Genomic DNA, 21,733 nt, shown 5'->3' on the forward strand with positions numbered 1-21,733 from the left:
CATAAATCTAATCGCAGACCTAAGAGACCTTCCTATCTCAAAGACTATTTCTGTACTTAGAGAAAACAGACAAGTTGAACGCTAAGAAATAACTTGATGTATATATGTTTGTTGTTTAGAATACTTTAATTTAAAAATAATGTCTTTAGTTAAAAGGGGGAAAAATGTAAGGTTTGATTGATCAGAGTTTGATTGTATCAGTCTGTCCACTTATCTGTGTTCATTGTGTTTGATTGCTTAAGCCGATGGAAGAGACTGCAGAGTCAAAAGTGAAACTAAGACACACACAGCTAGAAGCTTCTACAGAGCGCATGCACTGGCTGCTCTCGAAGACATGTATTGAAATCCTGTTAGAACTTTTATAGTTAAGTGCTGTAAATAAACCAGTTGGTGATTTTAACACAACACAATCTGCATTGCTCTGCCATTAAATGGCATATCAAAATTAAACCCAGTAACCTAGCGTAAACATAACAGCTACCATGTTGGCAAACATAAAAGACAAGTGATGCAAAGAATAACTGGATGAATGACCAGCTAATCTGTTTTTGATGGTACTGGTTGAGGACGGGATGTTGGACAGGACATCAGGAGGACTTTCCACTGTTCTTTGAATAGTTCCATGGGATTATAAACATACATCAACCAGATAGTACTTTGACTAACAGCACTTTCGATGGTGCCAGATTCCCTCAGTAGTTGAGCTGATGTCCCAGAGTGAGATTTGAATCCCCAACCTTCTGGTCCAGAGTCAATAGCGTTGCCAACTGACCCAATCTGACATTAGAATAGAAAAAAATGGATATTAAAATGAACTCTAATTAATTGTAATTGATTATTGAAAGTGTTCCAAATGGTGAGATAGCTTTCATGGGTGCATTAGTTTGGTGATTTATTGCGAATAAAACTTGCTAAGTTCAGCACTTCCCACGTGTTCAATTCAAGATGTTCTAAAACCAAATTACTTACCACAGCACCGATGTGCTGCTTCATCTTGTGTGCACATTTGATTGCTTCACATTGTTGACACAGTGCAGAATATCTTAGCAACAAAACAAGCAGTCAATGGGAAGAGCCTAAAAATGTGAACAACATCAGGAAGAGATTTCATGTATTGTTCTTGTTCTTTGGCCTCCTTATCTCGAGAGACAATGGGTAAGCGCCTGGAGGTGGTCAGTGGTGTGTGGAGCAGCGCCTGGAGTGGCTATAAAGGCCAATTCTAGAGTGACAGGCTCTTCCACAGGTGCTGCAGAAAAATTTGTTTGTCGGGGCTGTTACACAGTTGGCTCTCCCCTTGCTCTTCTGTCTTTTTTCCTGCCAACTGCTAAGTCTCTTCGACTCGCCACACTTTAGCCCCACCTTTATGGCTGCCCGTCAGCTCTGGCGAACGCTGGCAACTGACTCACACGACTTGTGATCAATGTCACAGGACTTCATGTCACGTTTGCAGACGTCTTTAAAGCGGAGACATGGACGGCCAGTGGATCTGATACCAGTGGCGAGCTCACTGTACAATGTGTCTTTGGGGATCCTGCCATCTTCCATGCGGCTCACATGGCCAAGCCATCTCAAGCGCCCCTGACTCAGTAGTGTGTATAAGCTGGGGATGTTGGCCGCCTCGAGGACTTCTGTGTTGGAGATACGGTCCTGCCACCTGATGCCAAGTATTCTCCGGAGGCAGCGAAGATGGAATGAACTGAGACGTCGCTCTTGGCTGACATACGTTGTCCAGGTCTCGCTGCCATAGAGCAAGGTACTGAGGACACAGGCTTGATACACTCGGACTTTTGAGTTCCGTGTCAGTGCGCCATTTTCTCACACTCTCTTGGCCAGTCTGGACATAGCAGTGGAAGCCTTTCCCATGCGCTTGTTGAATTCTGCATCGAGAGACAGGTTACTGGTGATAGTTGAGCCTAGGTAGGTGAACTCTTGAACCACTTCCAGAGCGTGGTCGGCAATATTGATGGATGGAGCATTTCTGACGTCCTGTCCCATGATGTTCGTTTTTTTGAGGCTGATGGTTAGGCCAAATTCGGTGCAGGCAGCCGCAAACCTGTCGATGAGACTCTGCAGACACTCTTCAGTGTGAAATGTTAAAGCCGCATCATCAGCAAAGAGGAGTTCCCTGATGAGGACTTTCCGTACTTTGGTCTTCACTCTTAGATGGGCAAGGTTGAACAACCTGCCCCCTGATCTTGTGTGGAGGAAAATTCCTTCTTCTGAAGACTTGAACGCATGTGAGAGCAGCAGGGAGAAAAAAATCCCAAAAAGTGTGGGTGCGAGAACACAGCCCTGTTTCACGCCACTCAGGATAGGAAAGGGCTCTGATGAGGAGCCACCATGTTGAATTGTGCCTTTCATATTGTCATGGAATGAGGTGATGATACTTAGTAGCTTTGGTGGACATCCAATCTTTTCTAGTAGTCTGAAGAGACCACGTCTGCTGACGAGGTCAAAGGCTTTGGTGAGATCAATGAAAGCAATGTAGAGGGGCATCTGTTGTTCACGGCATTTCTCCTGTATCTGACGAAGGGAGAACAGCATGTCAATGGTCGATCTCTGTGCACGAAAGCCACACTGTGCCTCAGGGTAGATGCGCTCGGCCAGCTTCTGGAGCCTGTTTAAAGCGACTCGAGCAAAGACTTTCCTCACTATGCTGAGCAGGGAGATTCCACGGTAGTTGTTGCAGTCACCGCGGTCACCTTTGTTTTTATAGAGGGTGATGATATTGGCATCGTGCATGTCCTGAGGTACTGCTCCCTCGTCCCAGCACAGGCAAAGCAGTTCATGCAGGAAGAGATTTAATGTATTACCGTATTATATTAATAGCCCAGCACCCTTTCTGGTTTCTCCTCTCTGTTAATTTTTCTGTTGCTCCCATAAAAATGTAGAATGTATTTCTGGTGAATGTACTATACATTATACGTACACTGTATGAGAAATATGTTCTATCTCAAACTTTTGACAAAGAAATACTGACTCTTTCTTCACCAACACAGTTGATCCATCTCCCAAATACCATATCGTCCATTCGTGATGAACCTGCCACGCTTTTAAACACATTGCAGACTCCTGTACAGTGGCACCTATATCATTTACAATGTTTACTACGAAATGTAGTACATGTAGTATGATGTGCTACAGAGTCCAATTATTGTTACTAGCAGAGAAAGAATTGGGGTGAAAGCTATAGGATAGACTAGGGTTAAAACTGATTTTTTAAAAAAACATTGTCAAGAACGATGATACTGAAAGCTACAGTAGGGTATAGGTGATAAATAAATAAGTGGCAGCAGGCACAAAGGAAAAAAGCTACTTCTTTGGCCATGTGACCTCTATAACATTTGCCTGTTGATAAGCTTACGTTTTTTTCCTTTGGCCTCCTTGTCTCGAGAGACAATGAGGTGAGACCTAGAGGTGGTCAGTGGTTTGTGAAGCAGCACCTGGAGTGGCTATAAAGGCCAATTCTAGAGTGACAGACTCTTCCACAGGAGCTGCGGATAAAATTGGTTGTCGAGGCTGTTACACAGTTGGCTGTCTCCTTGCAGCGAAGATGGAATGAGTTGAGATGTCGCTCTTGGCTGATATACGTTGTCCAGGCCTCACTGCCATAGAGCAAGGTATTGAGGACACAGGCTCGAAACACTCGGACTTTTGTATTCCGTGTCAGTGCGCCATTTTCCCACACTCTCTTGGCCAGTCTAGACATAGCAGCAGACGCCTTTCCCATGCGCTTGTTGATTTCTGCATCGAGAGACAGGTTACTCGTGATAGTTGAGCCTAGGTAGGTGAACTCTTGAACCACTTCCAGAGCGTGGTCGCCGATATTGATGGATGGAGCATTTCTGACGTCCTGTCCCATGATGTTCATTTTCTCGAGGCTGATGGTTATGCCAAATTCATTGCAGACAGCCGCAATCCTGTCGATGAGTCTCTGCAGCCACTCTTCCGTGTGGGATGTTAATGCAGCATCATCAGCAAAGAGGAGTTCCCTGATAAGGACCTTCCGTACTTTGGTCTTCGCTCTAAGACGGGCAAGGTTGAACAACCTGCCAACTGATCTTGTGTGGAGGAAAATTCCTTCTTCTGAAGACTTGAACGCATGTGAGAGCAGCATTGAGAAGAAGATCCCAAACCGTGTAGGTTCGAGAACACAGCCCTGTTTCACGCCACTCAGGATAGGAAAGGGGTCTGATGAGGCACCGCTATGCTGAATTTATGCCATTTTCTTTATTTCTTTTCTTTAGAGAGACAGCACTGAAACAGGCCCTTCGGCACACCGAGTCTGTGTTGACCAACAACCATCCATTTATACTAACCCTACAGTAATCCCATATTCCCTACCACCTGCTTACACTAGGGACAATTTCTAATGGCCAATTTACCTATCAACCTGCAAGTCTTTGGCTGTGGGAGGAAACCGGAGCACCCGGCGAAAACCCACGCGGTCACAGGGAGAACTTGCAAACTCCGCACAGGTAGTACCCAGAATCGAACCTGGGTCCCTGGAGCTGTGAAGCTGCGGTGCTAACCACTGCGCCACTGTTCTGGGTCCTTTCAAACTGGTTTACGGACATGAGATAAGAGGTCCTCTATAATTAATCAAAGACAGGTTCTTAGAACAGAGGGATGAATCTTCTGTGCTGGACTCCTTCTTCTTCTTCTTCTTCTTCTTTGGCCTCCTTGTCTCGGGAGACAATGGGTAAGCGCCTTGCGGTGGTCAGTGGTTTGTGGAGCAGCGCCTGGAGTGGCTATAAAGGCCAATACTAGATTGACAGACTCTTCCACAGGTGCTGCAGAAAAAATTGGTTGTCGGGGCTGTTACACAGTTGGCTCTCTACTTGCGCTTCTGTCTTTTTTCCTGCCAACTGCTAAGTCTCTTCGACTCGCCACACTTTAGCCCCGCCTTTATGGCTGCCTGCCATTGATTCTCTGGTCAGTGGAAAAGCCCCTGGGAAGGATGGCATTACCCCCGAAATAATCAAGAGTGCCAAGCCTGCTATACTGTCTGCACTCCATGAACTGCTTTGCCTGTGCTGGGATGAGGGAGCTGTACCACAGGACATGCGCGTTGCCAATATCATCACCCTCTATAAGAACAAGGGTGACCGCGGTGACTGCAACAACTACCGGGGAATCTCCCTGCTCAGCATAGTGGGGAAAGTCTTCGCTCGAGTCATTTTAAACAGACTCCATAAGCTGGCTGAGCGTGTCAACCCTGAGGCACAGTGCGGCTTTAGGGCAGAGAGATCCACCATTGACATGCTGTTCTCCCTTCGCCAGGTACAGGAGAAATGCCGCGAACAGCAGATGCCCCTCTACATTGCTTTCATAGATCTCTCCAAAGCCTTTGACCTCGTCAGCAGACGTGGTCTCTTCAGACTACTAGCAAAGATAGGATGTCTACCAAAGCTACTAAGTATCATCACCTCATTCCATGACAATATGAAAGGCACAATTCAACATAGCGGTGCCTCATCAGACCCCTTTCCTATCCTGAGTGGCGTGAAACAGGGCTGTGTTCTCGCACCTACACTGTTTGGGAAGCTTACGTTAATACTGTTACGAAGGAAGTCGTTTTGACAACAGACAAAGCAAAAGCTTTCCCGTCACCTCGTTTATGACAGTAAGTGGTGTATTCTTATAATGAGGCACCTGCTGAGAAAATATTTTAAGGATGCCCCCTGACCTATCAGTTGTATTATTTTTCTAGTCTTACTACCTATACATAGTTGTATCTGCAACTGTTTAAATACTGAGAAAGACAGTGCTATTGAAAAGAAAGTGTCGCTATGCATTGGGACTAGCATGAAACACTTTGCCATGACCTCACTTAGTGACTCCATTATGTGTAAACACATATGACACACTGTCATGCAGATCAAGAAAGTCCCCACAGTGCTGAGTGAGCTGATCTCAGCCAGGGTGGCAATATGCGTACTAAAATCAGTTTCAGTTCCCCAGGGATAGGAAGGGGAAAATGATCAAGAGTTCCCTCCTTTAATTACAATCTAGTGACCCCTGAGATAGTTTCTGTCTGTGGAGGATGGGTGAGGAAAGAGTTAGACTTGGCGTTGATATCCTCGACAATTGAATAGCTAACACTCGAGCTAGGCGCCTGTGATACATAGCTGTTGATGAGGCACTGTTACGATGATAACATTCAAGGAACGATACCCCAGTAAGAGCATGGATGTGAGGGGAGAGTAGAAGACTCAGGAGAAGGGTAGAAGAATCAGTTTACCATATTTAATAATTGAGATAATGGAATTGTTAATATCTATAGTGCATCTTATTGTATTTATCCTTTTACTCTTTCATTGCTGTTTATATATGTACTTATATTTTCCAGTCCAGTATTCGCAGTTCACCTTGTGCCCCTTGGGGCACCAACAGTAACTGGGGTAGTCGCCGGTCAAGCTGGCATAGCCTTGGAAGGGCACCCAGCCTGAAAAAGAAGAATCTATCAAGTGAAAGGGAATCTCTGCTCTCAAGTGAAGGCCAAGAAAGCTGTGGTGAAGATGATGAATCAGAAGATGCAAAGTCTAGCAAAGCTGGAAGCCTCAGTGGATGGTCCTTGCACCATCGAGCAGAATCTTTCGACACCAAAGGATCCTTAGACTTGCCTGAGCTACTTCAAGTACCAGTAATGCGGCATCCTGTGACCTTGAACCCTATGAGTATGACGCCTTGTGACTATCAAGACTGCAACGGCAAATCCTTACATGTTCCAAATGAGGTCTTTCCTCATACGGATAGCCACAAAGATGACCCAAATGATTATGAAGATGAAATCGATGATGTAAATTTACCTAGTTTGATTAAACCTTTGCATTTTGGGGGATATTTTATGTAGGCCATATAGAATCACTTTATGTCTTCAAAGTTGAAATTGCTGTGCAATATTAGGATTATTTTAAATGGGTTAAGGTCTTGCCAAAATAGCAGAGAAATTTTGCACAAATACATTAATGTGTTAGTATTGCACAGCTCACTTTCAAATTTTCAATAGTCTTAGTTTTTGCTTAAAAACACAACTGTTCCCATCCCACATAAACATTTTGACTAAATATTTTTACATAAGTGCTTCTACGAAATCCTAATAGCAAAATACCTAATTGATCCAAATATCTACTTGAATATTTTTTATAGTGGCCATTATTTTTGTAAAATGTTCTGTTCCATAGCTCAATTGAAGAAGATTAATATTTCATTTCATTTCTCAGAATTTTGGATCAGTTGAGGGACAGTTTTGCATTGCTGTGCTTCAGTGGCACTAGTCACAACGTTTTGCAAACTGGGTGCACATTATCAGGTGCACAATCTTCAGGCCCATAGTTCACCTGAAGTACAGAGTGTGCTGTTATGTGGTGGGCTTGAGTTTGAGTGCTCAAGGTAGGCACTCTCCTAATTAGTCACAGAAAATGTGCTGAAACTAACTTTAATCTCCTGCCCGCTCCATGACATAGCACCAAGCTGCGCTGTTGGCTTGTAGTATCCATATAGAACTGGTACTAGCTGGATGGTCCTTTCAGTTATTTGGGAACTTGCAGTCTTAAAAAAGCTGTCTGCAAAACAGCTAAGGCAAATTTTGTTGGCTGCTTGCACTAGTTGGGTGGAATCTTCCTGGCTCTGCAGAGGCGGGTTTGAAAGTGGGATCAAGAACAAATTCCAAGAGATGGGCATCGAGTCGGCTCCCAACACGTTCCCAGTTCCGAATAATCCTGCTGGAGATGGGTGCACAGCAGCAGTGGCTGCCTGCCCAACAGTGGCAGGCAGCCAATTAGGGTGACTTGAGGGACTAATTGGGGGCAGATGCTGCCACTGTTGGGATATTCCTGATGTCGGACGGGCCCCCCCTCACCGAAGCCTTGTCTGACAGGTACCTGGAGGGGCCTCCTTGTGGCAGGCCAGGGGGGGTCCATCGACGCCTCCTCTAAATACCCCCATCCCGGAGCAGTGGCGATCAGAGAGCCACAACTGTGGCCACAAGCAGTTGTGTGAGGGGCTCCCCTTCCACACTGATGGCCTGCTAGTTGTGGCCATTCCTCATTTTTAAATTTTCATTCGGCGTCAGAGTTCCTCCACCTCGGGGCACCCTTGCTGTCTCCTACATGCTCAGCAGCACCCACTTCAACCCGGTGGGACTCCTGACCATCCACATCTTTGGGTCCTTGGGGCATCTCACCTCAGGAACCTGCCCGCCATCCTTATTAAGACAACGAACATGGAGGCGGCTTCTTAATTGACCGCCTCTGGGAAGATCGCGCAGGCGGGCGGTATGCAGACACCATCAGGGTCAGGATGCAGAAATTGTCCCAACCCCCGAGAATCTTCTAAGACCAGATTTTGCCCATTAATTTAACTCTTTACCATGCATTTTTCCTCCTTTCTAGTTTTCTGGTCCAATTCATTGATTTTAGCAATTTGGTCATGAGCCCCTATCTGCCATCTATGGTGTCCCTTTAATGGTTAATGCAGCAGTCCTATAGTTATAGTCATGAGCATTCCGCTCAAGATACCTCTATATTTGCTGGTGAAGAAGGCATAAGAAAGAGGTGTCCTTGCATTTGGTTGGGCATGTGTATCTAGATCAAGATGTACTTACCATGATATGTCAAGGGAAATTTGCAATAGGTAGCTGTGATTTGCAATGGAGGCAAAGCTAGAAATATACCATCTCCTGGATCCAGATTTTCAGACCAGTTCCAGGACAGGGGAAGATTTAAAAGGTGATTACTGCCTTGAACTTCTACAGTACTGATTTATTCTAAGCAACAGAAAAATATTTCACAACCAGAAACATTAAGCAGTGACAGAATGCCTGATTTGCCAGCACAAAGCCCTTCATCAGTTTTTACATGGAAACAAGCCGCGAACTGCAAAAAGGTCTGCACTTCCACCATGTGGCAAACCTCCCCAAAGTGCAGGGTGTTGTGGATGCTATGTCTGGTGTCTTACAGGCTCAAACTCCCCAATATCACCCATTTCATGAACAAAAAGGGTTATCATGGCATTAATGAGTAGGTACTGAATCACACGCAGGTGAACGCCTGGTAGCAGTCATAGGAGAAGAAATTCATGCCCATTTTTCACAACTCAAGCATGTCATCATCAAACCTGTAATTTGTGTTATCTTTCACTTGTCTTTTCAGCTTTGGTGACACTCTGTTCCACAAGTCTCAGCTTTTCACATAACACATTTCTCAATTTAAAGCAATAGTCAGTTGATTATTCTAAGATATTTAAACAAAAACCTGGAGCAGGATTGTTTGGGTCCCGCAGGAGTTGGGCAGGTGGGTGTTGAAAATAGCAGCGCCAGCCAAAGTGCCAGTTTCCTGTCGCTGTTTCTGCCGCCGGCAAGTTTCATTAGAATGGGAGAAGGCCGGCCTCAGAAACCCAACCGATTGGGCAATGAGGCCAATTAATCTAGTTAGGGAACTCGGGAGCTAGTAGAGGGCAATTTGGGATTCTGGTGGGGACGCACGGCTTGCATGCTGGGTTAACGGTAGACCAAGTGCATGGAGGCAACACAGCAGGAAACCAAACATTGCCGGTACCTGAAATTAGGTGGCCTCATAAAAGGCAGAATGACTGAGAGAGGCACTCAGCCATTGGCACACTGGTGCCATAGGGTGTGCACAGGCTGCAGGGAGAGTGGTCACTAAGCATTTGGACAGTGCAAGGTGCATACGATGAGGGGGTAAGGCTTCCAGACATTTTTGGGAGTCCAGCTGAGCACAAGGAAGGCAAAAGCCAGTAATGTGAGCACAACTTTCAGATTTGGGGTCGATTGCCAATGAGAAGCAACACCCTCCACATGGGTATCAGGAGGACAGTGGAGAGGGGACAAGGGGCACGAAGGCAGCAGAAGCCATACCCTCAGCATAGAATCTGCCACCGAAGACGGAGCGACTGTGAGATGACTGAGAACCAGTGCCACAGGGGACTGTGATTCTCCAGGCAGATGGTCACAGAGATTTGTGCCCTCAGTGCAGGAGATCTCACATCTTGCAGGACTGCTCACCATGCCCTGCCAGTAGCCTTCAAGGTCACTGTGCCAGTGCTCCTTCTAAGGATCAGCTGCGGACCTTGGTGATTCCTCGCAAGCGACTACACACGACTGCATCTTACAGGTCACTGATGCCCTTTTCTTGAAAGCTGGACTGTGAGTTAATTCCAGAGAGATGGGGTATGGCAGGCACAAAGTGAACACCCAGTGAGATTCATCAACAGTTAGGGATTCCACTCCCTCAACGGTTAACTGGTCTGTGATCACAACCAGAGCTTCCTGCATGTGTGCGCTCACTTTCCTAGCAGCTGCCATGACTCTTTCATCCTCCGGCAGTACAGGGTGTCGCAACTCCTCATTCCACCCCCCAAACTCCGTAGTTGGATTCACAGGGACAAGGGTTAACTCCACTTGCAGCTGAGTTGCACATGGCCGTCGTCCTCGTTGTGGAAGTGCTTGTGGGGGTGCCTCCAGAAGCTGCTGCACTGGCATCAATGCAGGGAAGCCTCCATCACAGGGCCCTACTTTGTAGATGATCCCTTCAGTCAGAGGAGCCAAGGAGGCCAATGATGATGATGGCGCCCTTATCCTCCTCGGTGACAGTCTCAACCCTTGGTTGCCATTCTGGATGGCTGGAGGGGAGCTCCAGCTGGGGTGCATCTGGCATCCACTCCAAACATCTCTGTGTCACTGACTGATCAAGGCTACAGAGTGTGGCATACATTCTATGCATGTCAGTGTGCAGCTCCTGCATCCACTCCGAATGGTGCTGCTCATGGTTCTCCAAGAGGTTGGCCAATCTCTCAATGGAGGAGCTCATGCACTCAAAGCCCTGAGCCAGGGTGGAGCTCATGAGCTGATTGGACTCCATTCTTAGCCCATGACCATGCACTGTCTCAGGGATCTCTGAAATGTGGGAACAAATCTGTTGCTGCTGGTCTAAGTACAGCCTCCTTTCTTGTGACTCCCAAGGCCCTGCACCTTATCAGCTGAGCAGGGCTGTGTATGTCCTCCCTCCTCTGCAGGGGACTCTCTGCAGCTGCCTCTGTCTATCTCACCACCTTCTGCTCACTCTTGACGTGCTCATCACCCCGCGCTACCCTATATAATTATGCGTGAGGACCCATCAAGGTGACTGTATCTGAGCTGGTGGTGGGTGCACTTGTAAGATATGATGGTGCTTGCTCTGATGTCTCTGACGCCAGTGCTTACCCAGGTGCAGACACAGGAATATGTCCTTCCCCCTCCACGTCAGAACTTTTGGGAGACACAAGAAGAGATTATGAGAACTAGCATTTTCAAAGCAGAACACTGTGCCATGCTGGGGCTTCCCAATGCAGCTGATTTATTGACATGCTGTCAGATGGGCTGGAGTATATTCCACCCTCTTACTTTAGGGATTGTAATATATTTTCACCATCTCCACCAGGAATGTCCATCTCACCTTCCCCGACTTGCTCCTGTGGAGGCCACCCTGGCAATCTCCGCAGCTCCCTCCTCCATGGTGGAGACTATGTGGAAATGAGGTAACCCTCCTGCTGTCTGTGCCCTTTCTCAGGTGTTATGAGTTCTTTTCTCCTGCAAGGACAAAAGAGAGAGAGAGAGAGAAGGCACTGCTGGCCTCTCTGGCCAATGCCTTTGGCTCATTGAAATATGAAGCTGCATGTATCAATGCTGGCAGGTCCTCAACAGAGCTAGGGTACTGAGTCTTTCTGAGGGGCCAGTAAGTACCCTGAGCACGTATTTCTCCCTTATTCAGGAGTAGCATGTGTCCTCAGGCTCCTCACCTGGAGTGTCTGCTAGAGTTTGAACATCAAGAAGCTTGTTAAGAGGGTTTGGCATTTCACTCACCTTGCCAGACTGAATAAGGCCATTGAACCTTTTCAGGCACTGAAGCCAGTTCCTCCTGACCACAGTTTGGATGCTAATGGTCTCAGTGACCTCGATTCTTGGCTGCTTGGTTTGGGAGCGTGGCTTTCTGCCACCCTCCAGAAAGAGGACCTCCCTCCTCTCCATCACTGCATCAAGGGGGACCTCCAGGTTTGCGTCTGTGAAGCAAGGAGCTGCTCTGGCCCAGTTCCAGCCCTCTGCCTTTCCTCTTCCGTGACTGCTGTTGGGAAAATTGGCACCTCTAACTGCTCCCCACCCCAGTTTGCCCCCCCACCCACAAGGGTGGGAACAAGACCTGGAAACCGTCATTTTCCCGACCCCAGAAGGAAAATTAGGCTCCAGATCTTTGACTTGCCTTTAATAAAGGTCGTCCCTTTAACTTTAGTTTCTGATGAGTGCAAAAATTTTCATCACTGTTGGTGTTTTATAAGCTAATTGTAATTACTGACCTATGTACAAAGTAAATCATTCATTTTCCTTTGCTTACAGAGTTACTGTTTTAGAATCCGGCAATTTCTGGAGCCGTACAAACCAGCTTGGTGTAAAACACATGAGGACTGGGCACTCTATTTATTCGCTCCTCAAAACCGGTACACTGTGCTTTCATTTCAAATTGCTTTTCATTCATGTATTGGCCTATAAAGCTACTTTTAACACCAGCACCAGGTGGTCTAAAAGATAATGGTATATATGTAATTGTGACTTTACAAGTTGCATACTACAGTATGCTGCAAAAATAAATTAAGTGTTGCTTTTCATCTTTAAACCCATTATTTTTGTACTTTTCTGTATCAAAATGATGGAATTGATGAATTAGTAAGAAATAGAAGGATATGTTGATGGGGTTAGATGAAGAAGGGTAGGAGGAGGCTCATGTGCAGCATAAACACTGACATTACCCATTGGGCTGAATGGCTTGTTCCTGTGCTGTAAACGCCATGTAGTACAATACAAAGTGACAGTCTTTCTGGGTAAAATTTGCAAGTGCGTGACAGATCCTTATTTCCACGCCTTCAGGTTCCGCATGATGTGCCAGAATATTATTGCCCACAAGATGTTTGATCATGTGGTCTTGGTTTTCATATTTCTGAATTGCATCACCATTGCTCTTGAAAGACCCGAGATTGACCCAAACAGCACAGTGAGTATCTGTCATACAATCTCAGCGACTGATTTTTACATTTTCACTTGACTTGTTTTCTGAGTGTGATAAATAGTGTGCAGCTAATTGCTTTCTTTACTCTCAATAATTTTCAGTGTTCCAGTCATATGCTTAGAAGTATCATTTAAATTATTTGGTCGTGTAATGATTCACATCTCATTTGACTATCCAACCCTTTAGAATATTATTTACTTTTTTTTCCTACCTCCACAGGAACGGATGTTTCTTAGCGTCTCAAATCATATCTTCACTGCCATTTTTGTTGTTGAAATGGCTCTTAAGGTAAACTCCTTTGTGCATTTTTGCATTTATTCACCTTGTGCATATAACCAAGAGGATGTCTGAACAAGTCCAGCCTGTTACATGGGAATAAAAACAGAAAATGTTAGAAACACTCAACGGGTCAGTCTGCACTCATGGAGATAGAAACAGAGTTAACATTTCAGTTTGATGACCTTTCATCAGTTTGGAGGTGCAGAAAAATTGCAAGATTGCAGGCAATGTTCCCACTATGTTCTGCAGGTGCACGGCTGCCTAGTAACCTGAAAGGTACCACACAGGCCTTGTTCTGTGAGAAATAACACATGCGTGTGACTCTGCACATAAATTTAAAGGAACCGTGCACTGAAAAAAATGGACTGTGTACAACAACTAAATTTTAAAGGGAGCATTGGTCAAAAGATGATCTGAGATGAGGGATGGCATTTAGTTCATCTTAATGCATCCACTCAACACACTCTCTCCCGCTCCCCCCCCGCTCCCCCCTCCCACCAATCATTGAGGCATCCATTTATTTCTTAAGTGCTTCAAAGCTTTGTGCCTTCATTAGTGTAACTGGAAATTTAATCCACACATTGGTCACTCTTTATCACAAGAACTTCCTGATATCATTCTTAAAATTATTTTTACTGGTTTGAAACTGTGTCCCCGAGTCCAATCACACAGATTAATTTGAAGTAAAACTCTTGAGTTTACTTTTTTTTAATACCTTTAACAGTATTGCAAAGCTCTATATGAGCACCTTTCAACTGCCTCCTTTCCAGGCGGATGAGCCCAAATCTATCCAGTCTACCTTCATAACTCAGACCTCTTGACCCTAAGAATCAGCGTTGTGACTTCTCTCAGCACTGCTTCCTGTGCTTAAATGTCTCTCTTGTTTCTTGGGGACCATAACTGGATGTATTTTTCAAGATACCAATTAACCAGAGCACTCTACAGTTTGATTATCATCTCCTTTGACTTATAGTCTACTGTTTTGGCTCTGTATTTAACCTCACATTTGTTTTATTGTTGCTGTTCGGCATTGGGTTGAGATATTTAGTGTCAAGTCTACAAAGGATCTGAGATCTCTTTCAAACTCATCAGTTATTTCAGCACCATTGATGTAGTGAGTGGATCATCTATTTTTCCATCCTATTTGTACCTCTAATATGGTCAATGCTTCCACTGCATCCCAAGTTGGTACCTATGTTCATCTTTAGTCAATGGTAAGGTATTGTTTTATTGATAATCTACTACAATATCAGGTGTTTGTCCTCAGGTTGTCGCACTGGGATTCTTTTCTGGTGAGAATGCCTATCTCCAAAGCAGCTGGAATATTTTGGATGGCATCCTGGTCTTTGTTTCTGTAATTGACATCATTGTCTCCCTGGCATCAGCGGGAGGAGCAAAGATCCTTGGAATTCTCCGTGTACTACGACTCCTACGAACACTGCGTCCCCTCCGGTAAGCTCCACCAGCATATTAACTTTTACACTGTCAACATGGCCAGTAGAATTCCTGTCTCCTGGAGCTGTGAAGTACTGAAACATCAGGAGCAGCTTTACTGCTGCAATATGAGTCTTACACAATGAAAATAGATACAACTTGAATTAAAAGGAAAAAAAATTGCTCATCCTGTCATCCTTTTCTCTCCTATTTTCTTGACTTATCTGTTTTGTTTTTCAGCCGGCGCAGACACGATGGGCTGAATAGCCTCTTTGTTTGCCGTAACTTTTCTATGATTCTATGGTTTTCTGTCTTCCTTCTTTAATTTGAACTAATTTTATTCATTTTCTAATATCTTTTCAAAGTTAAGTTCAAAATCTTTTCCTTTTCTTAAATTATTAATTCAAAATCTTTTTCTTCCTAGTTTCCACCATCTGTGCGGGAGATGAGAGTAATTTTGAAATATTGCTATTTGATTGCTTGAAAAATGGCTCTTTGAACAAGGCGGAAATTATTCCTGTAGTTTCTTTTCTGGAATACTAAGTACTAAAATGTTGGTGTAGGGCTATTTGATATTGCGAATTCACTTTGTAAATCTCGTCAATGCGAAGTAAATACGTCCAATATTATATTATTTCTCTCTGACGATGGTGGAACAAGGAGAGGCAATATAAATTAAAGGGTACAATTCTAAAGTGGGTGCAGGAGCAGAGGGACCGGGGATATATATACACAAATCAGTGACGGTTGCAGGGTAGGTTGAGAAAGCGGTTAATAAAGTATATGGGATCCTGGGCTTTATAAATAAGGTGACAGAGTACATAAAAAGAAAGTAATGATAAACCTGTATGTGTGTGTGTATATATAAATATATATAAATATATATATATATATGTTTGTCCTATAGAAAGTGAGTCTGGGGAATTAATAATGAATAATAAGGAGATGGCAGATGAATTGAACAGGTATTTTGCATCGGTCTTCACTACAGAGGATACAAGTAACATCCCAGAATTAGCTGTAAGTCAAGAAATGGAAGGGAGGGAGGAACTCAAGAAAATTACAATCACCAGGGAAGCAGTACTGAACAAATAGTTGGCGCTGCGGACTGACAAGTCTCCAGGTCCTGATGGACTTCATCCTAGGGTCTTAAAAGAAGTGGCTAGTGAGATAGTTGATGCATTAGTTTTAGTTTTCCATCTCTCTTAGGGAAAATGTTAGAAGCTATTATTAAAGACATTATAGCAGGGTACTTAGAAAAATTCAAGGTAATCAGGCAGAGTCAACATGGTTTTGTGAAAGGGAAATCATGTTTAACCAATTTATTGGAGTTCTTTGAGGGAGTTACATGTGCTGTGGATGAAAGGGAACTAGTGGATGTATTATACTTAGATTTCCAGAAGGCATTTGATAAAGTGCCACATCAAAGGTTATTGCAAAAAATAAAAGCTCATGGTATGGGGGTAACATATTGCCATGGATAGAAGATTGGCTAGCTAACAGGAAACAGAGAGCAGGCATAAATGGGTCATTTTCTGGTATGCAAGATGTAAATTGGTTGGTGGACAGGAAACAAAGAGTAGGGATAAATGGGTATTTTTCTGAATGGCAGGCAGTGACTAGTGGGGTACCGCAGGGATCGGTGCTGGGACCCCAGCTATTCACAATATACATTAATGATTTAGATAAGGGAACTAAATGTAATATCTCCAAATTTGCAGATGACACAAAACTGGGTGGGAGGGTGAGTTGTGAGGAGGATGCAGAAAGGCTTCAGGGTGATTTGGACAAGTTGAGTGAGTGGGCTAATGCATGGCAGATGCAGTATAATGTGGATAAATGTGAGGTTATCCACTTTGGTAGCAAAAACAGGAAGGCAGATTATTATCTGAATGGCTATAAACTGAGAGAGGGGAATAGGCAATGAAACCTGGGTGTTCTCGTACACCAGTCGCTGAAGGTAAGCATGCAGGTGCGACAGGCAGTAAAAAAGGCAAATGGTATGTTGGCCTTCATAGCGAGAGGATTCGAGTACAGGAGCAGGGATGTCTTGCTGCAATCATACAGGGCCTTGGTGAGGCCACACCTGGAATATTGTGTGCAGTTTTGGTCTCCTTATCTGAGGAAGGATGTTCTTGCTATAGAGGGAGTGCAGCAAAGGTTTACCAGACTGCTTCCTGGAATGGCGGGACTGACGTATGAGGAGAGATTGAGTCGGTTAGGATTATATTCGCTGGAGTTCAGAAGAGTGAGGCTGGATCTCATAGAAACCTATAAAATTCTAACAGGTCTTGACAGGGTAGATGCAGGAAGGATGTTCCCGATGGTGGGGGACTCCAGAACCAGGGGTCATAGTCTAAGGATACGGGGTAAACCTTTCAGGACTAAGATGAGGAGAAATTTCTTCACCCACAGAGTGGTGAGCCTGTGGAATTCACTACCACAGAAAGCAGTTGAGGCCAAAACATTGAATGTTTTCAAAAAGGAGTGAGATATAGCTGTTGGGTCAAAAGGGAAAAAGGGATCAAAGGGTATGGGGCGAAAGCGGGAACAGGCTACTGAGTTGGATGATCAGCCATGATCATAATGAATGGTGGAGCAGGCTCGAAGGGCCAAATGGCCTACTCCTGATCCTATTTTTCTATGTTTTTCTATGTAATGAGTGGTGTGCCACAGGGATCTGTGCTGTGACCTCAACATTTTACAATTTACATAAATGTCTTAGATGAAGGGACCGAAGGTATAGTTGCTAAATTTGCTAATGACACAAAGATAGGTAGGAAAGTACATTGTGAAGAGCACATAAGGAGACTACAAAGGAGTACAGAAAGGTTAAGTGAGTAAGCAAAGACCTGGCAAATGGTGTATAATGTGGAAAAGTGTGAAGTTGTCCGTTTTGGCAGGAAGAATAAAAAATAAGCATATTATCTAAATGGTGAGAGATTGCAGAGCTCTGAGATGCAGAGGGATCTGGGTGTCCTACTGCATGAATCGCAACAGGTTAGTACGCAGGTACAGCACGTAATTAGAAAAGCTAATAGAATGATATCGTTTATTGCAAGGGGAATTGAATACAAAAGTAGGGAGGTTATGCCTCAGTTATATAGGGCATTGGTGAGACCACATCTGGAGTACTGTGTACAGTATTGGGCTCCTTATTTGAGGAAGGATGTAAATGCGTTGGAAGCAGTTCAGAGAAGGTTTACTGGACTAATACCTGGAATGGGCGGGCTATCTTATGAGGAATGATTGGACAGGCCAGGCTTGTATCCACTGGAATTTAGAAGAGTAAGAGGTGACTTCATTGAAACATATGAGATCCTGAGGGCTCTTGACAGGGTGGATGTGGAAAGATGTTTCCCCTTGTGGCAGAATCTAGAACTAGGGGTCACTGTTTAAAAATGAGAGGTCGTCCATTTAAGACAGGGATGAGGAGAAATTTTTTCTCTGAGGGTCGTGAGTCTTTGGAACTCTCTTCCTCAAAATGGCAGTGGAAGCAGAGTCTTTAAATATTTTTAAGGCAGAGGTAGATAGATTCTTGATAAACACGGGGGTGAAAGGTTATCGGGGGTAGGTGGGAATGTGGAGAAATCAGTTCAGCCCTGAACTTATTGAGTGGCGGAGCAGACTCGAGGGGCCTACTCCTGTTCCTAATTCATATGTTAGTACGTCCATTTCTGGGCACCACACTTTCAGAAGGATGTTGAGGCATTAGAGAACCAGAGGACACCAATTTAAGTTGATTCACTAAAGGAGCAACAGCAACATGAAAAACGTGTGCAGCGAGTGGTTAGCATCTGGAATGCACTGCCTGAGAGTGTGATGGAGGCAGATCAATTAAGACCTTCAAAAGAGAACTGGATAATTATCTGAAGAGAAAAAATTTGCAGGACTACAAAGAACAGGCTGGGGAGTGGGACTAAGTGAATTGCTCTTGCAGAGAGCTGGCATGGACACGATGGGCCAAATGGCCTCCTTCTGTGCTGTAACCGTTCTATGATTCTATGATTGCTCTATGTAGTAACAAATGTGGGAGGAGTTCCTTTAGTTTGTATTTGTAATCTTCCCACATTTGCCTGTGATAGTGCTATGTGTGGCAACCAGTGGAAATAATACCTGCCAGAGAACTTAGAGGTCAAATCCTGTTCAGCATCACTGTTTATAGTGAAATAAAGCTCTATAAATTGACGAGAAGTATCCAGCATAAGCTGACAGTTTCTCACACTTATGACTAAACTGGTGGGGAAAGGACTCCTGCAGTCCTGGGCGACTGTCGTAGGTGCTGGCTGTTGGCCAATCCAGATCGTTGTAGAGGTCTTTTGAGGAAGACTGTGGGAGGTAACATAATATTTGTAGTGGTGGAAATGGGTGAGTAGTAGATTTGCTGCCTATCGTACACATCATCCACTTGAGGCTCCTTGCCATTGAGATCAGCAATAAGGAAAGTCGGTCAAGGTGTACAATGGGCAGGCAATCTGATGCTGCCTGTTTTCTACTCTGCTGAAGTTGATACTCTTTATTATCACTGGATGCATAGAGAGTAAATTGGAAAGACTTTCCCCGTGGTCTTCAGGATCCTGACATAGGGGTGAAATGGTAGTCAGAAGCCTGCACTGTGTGGGGCACAGTCACCCAGATGCTATTTTCCTGGAATTGGCCGATTAGTGGCCAGAGGGCGAGCTCACTGTTCAATCAAGGACAGTGGGCAGGCTCTCAAAGGTAAGTTTGGAGGTGCCCACTCTCCAAATTTTTAAAGGTTTAAAAAAAAGTAGACTGAGCAGCTAGGCCACCATTGTGGGGAGGAAACCCTTCTATAGGGTGGCCAGCAGCCGCAGCTGTGGCCAGGCAGGCAGGTGGGGGGCCTCAAAGCCTGCCTGGAGCACTGGCCCTCTGGTTGGCCACCAGCAGGCCACTTCCATAGCTGGGCTGTCCCCCGATTCCTCAGGAGGCCTGAAAGCCAGTTGGAAAATTCCAGTTGGCCTCTGACAATCGGCCTTAATTGGGCTTCAAAGCCCCTAAATTGGCTCCCCGCCACTTGTAGGCAGGTAGCCTAGCTGACCCACACCCTGCCTCCGGCCCAGGGCCGGGATGGAGCTGGTTCACACCCATCTGTCTCCGTGCTCGACCCCATTGGGAGTTAAAACTTCTCCTCAATGTGCTTCATTCAATGGTAAAAAGTACATTGGATGGAAATAATCTCACATGGAAGTGGATCACTTAGAAACCACCTATTTTGAACTTCTAAAAAATATACTTTGAAATCTTTTAAGTGAGAAAATTAGCTTACAAGTTTTGGTGAGCTGTTGACAGCGATTTCCCATTGTAAGAAATCCAAAGGGATTATTTTTATTTTCGCCATGATATAACTCAAATTGGGAAGAGTCAAGTTACATTCTACACCCCAGCTGTATTTCCAAATATGGTCAATGCCTTTGCTGCAGCCCTCTTCCCATATAATCACATGGCCAAACTCATCAAACCATCTTCATTTTGCTATCCAAGCACATTTTCTTTCGCTTTTGTTATTAGTAACTCTGGGAACTTCCAATTCCATTCATTTTGATTACTGATGGCAATTTATTCTTTTTCTAGGGTCATCAGTCGAGCTCCAGGCCTCAAACTGGTAGTAGAAACCTTAATAACTTCCCTGAGACCTATTGGGAATATTGTACTCATTTGCTGTGCTTTCTTCATCATCTTCGGAATCCTAGGGGTCCAGGTAAATATGATATTGCCAATGAAATATGACTACACACAGTGAAATACCTAAAGCTGAATTTAGCAACCAGGCAAGTAAGTTAGATTATGATGCACTAAAAGACCACTGCTTTCATTACAAAGATGCTTATCAAGATCTCTCTAAACTTCTTTGCAACCATACAGTAAAGTAGGCAACGAAGAAATGGCCGAACACAGCACTTCCACGTAATGTCAATGTAACATGAATAATGCGCGGCTCTAAAGCAAAATCAAATTCATAACCGTGCCACTTAACTATCTGAAGTCCATATCACCTGGGAGATCCATTAGAGTCATAGAGAGATACAGCACTGAAACAGGCCCTTCAGCCCACCGAGTCTGTGCCGACCATCAACCACCCATTTATACTAATCCTACATTAATCCCATATTCCCTACCACATCTCCACAATTCTCTTACCACCTACCTACACTAGGGGCAATTTATAATGGCCAATTTACCTATCAACCTGCAAGTCTTTGGCTCTGGGAGGAAACTGGAGCACCGGGCAGAAACCCACACGGTCACAGGGAGAACTTGCAAACTCCATACAGGCAGTACCCAGAACTGAACCCGGATCGCTGGAGCTGTGAGGCTACAGTGCTAACCACTGCGCCACTGTGCCGCTGGTCATTTTCAACGGCAGAATGTGTCCTTAGAACATAGCCACAGGTATTGACCAACACTACCTCATGACGGGGAGATTGAGTTATATAGCAGAAAATCAAAATCACAAATATAAAGGATTTGCTACATCTAGCCAGCAGAGGTAATACCTCCTTCTAATTTCTCACAAGAAATTTGAATTGTCTCAAAAGGACAACAGAACCACCAGTGGAATGCATTTATATTGAATGTGTTCTATGTTGAAAGCTATGTATACTTATTTCAAGAGTTCAGTTGTAACAATTTTCTAAAGCTTGATTGATATGGGTAAGAGCTCCTTCCTTTTCTATTGTTATATTCTCTCTCAATCACGTGCTGTAATCTGAAGAGGGGAAAAAGCTCCTGTTCCTACCAGTTCCACTGTTAACCCTTTCTGGATTATGTGGATTTTTTCTACGTTCTAGCTTGAAGGATTTATTGGGATTCAAGTTTGAAGACTTTATGAGGTAGAAATTTGTCTGGGCCCATTTTTGGGTCCAGACTCAGCTCTATGAAGACAGCAGGGACTGAAGCAGAGGCCCAAGGATTGATAGAAATTGTTCCTCGGGTCTCACCTG

General features: G+C 44.5%; 1 protein-coding gene across 7 annotated transcripts in view; it reads left to right on the forward strand.

The window, feature by feature from the left end:
* Positions 1-21,733, forward strand: part of cacna1ha (calcium channel, voltage-dependent, T type, alpha 1H subunit a) — a 538,349-nt gene that overhangs the window by 452,592 nt on the left and 64,024 nt on the right. For 6 of the 7 annotated variants that reach the window (XM_068056489.1, XM_068056490.1, XM_068056488.1 and 3 more), the window contains 6 exons: positions 6,353-6,802; positions 12,392-12,492; positions 12,920-13,043; positions 13,278-13,346; positions 14,605-14,789; positions 20,364-20,490. In XM_068056489.1, the coding sequence (XP_067912590.1) occupies positions 6,353-6,802; positions 12,392-12,492; positions 12,920-13,043; positions 13,278-13,346; positions 14,605-14,789; positions 20,364-20,490 (1,056 nt within the window). The remainder of the gene's footprint in view (positions 1-6,352; positions 6,803-12,391; positions 12,493-12,919; positions 13,044-13,277; positions 13,347-14,604; positions 14,790-20,363; positions 20,491-21,733) is intronic. The other variant, XM_068056493.1, reaches the window with a different exon arrangement.

This window comes from Heterodontus francisci, chromosome 24, assembly GCF_036365525.1.
Source record: "Heterodontus francisci isolate sHetFra1 chromosome 24, sHetFra1.hap1, whole genome shotgun sequence".
Taxonomy (NCBI): Eukaryota; Metazoa; Chordata; class Chondrichthyes; order Heterodontiformes; family Heterodontidae; genus Heterodontus; species Heterodontus francisci.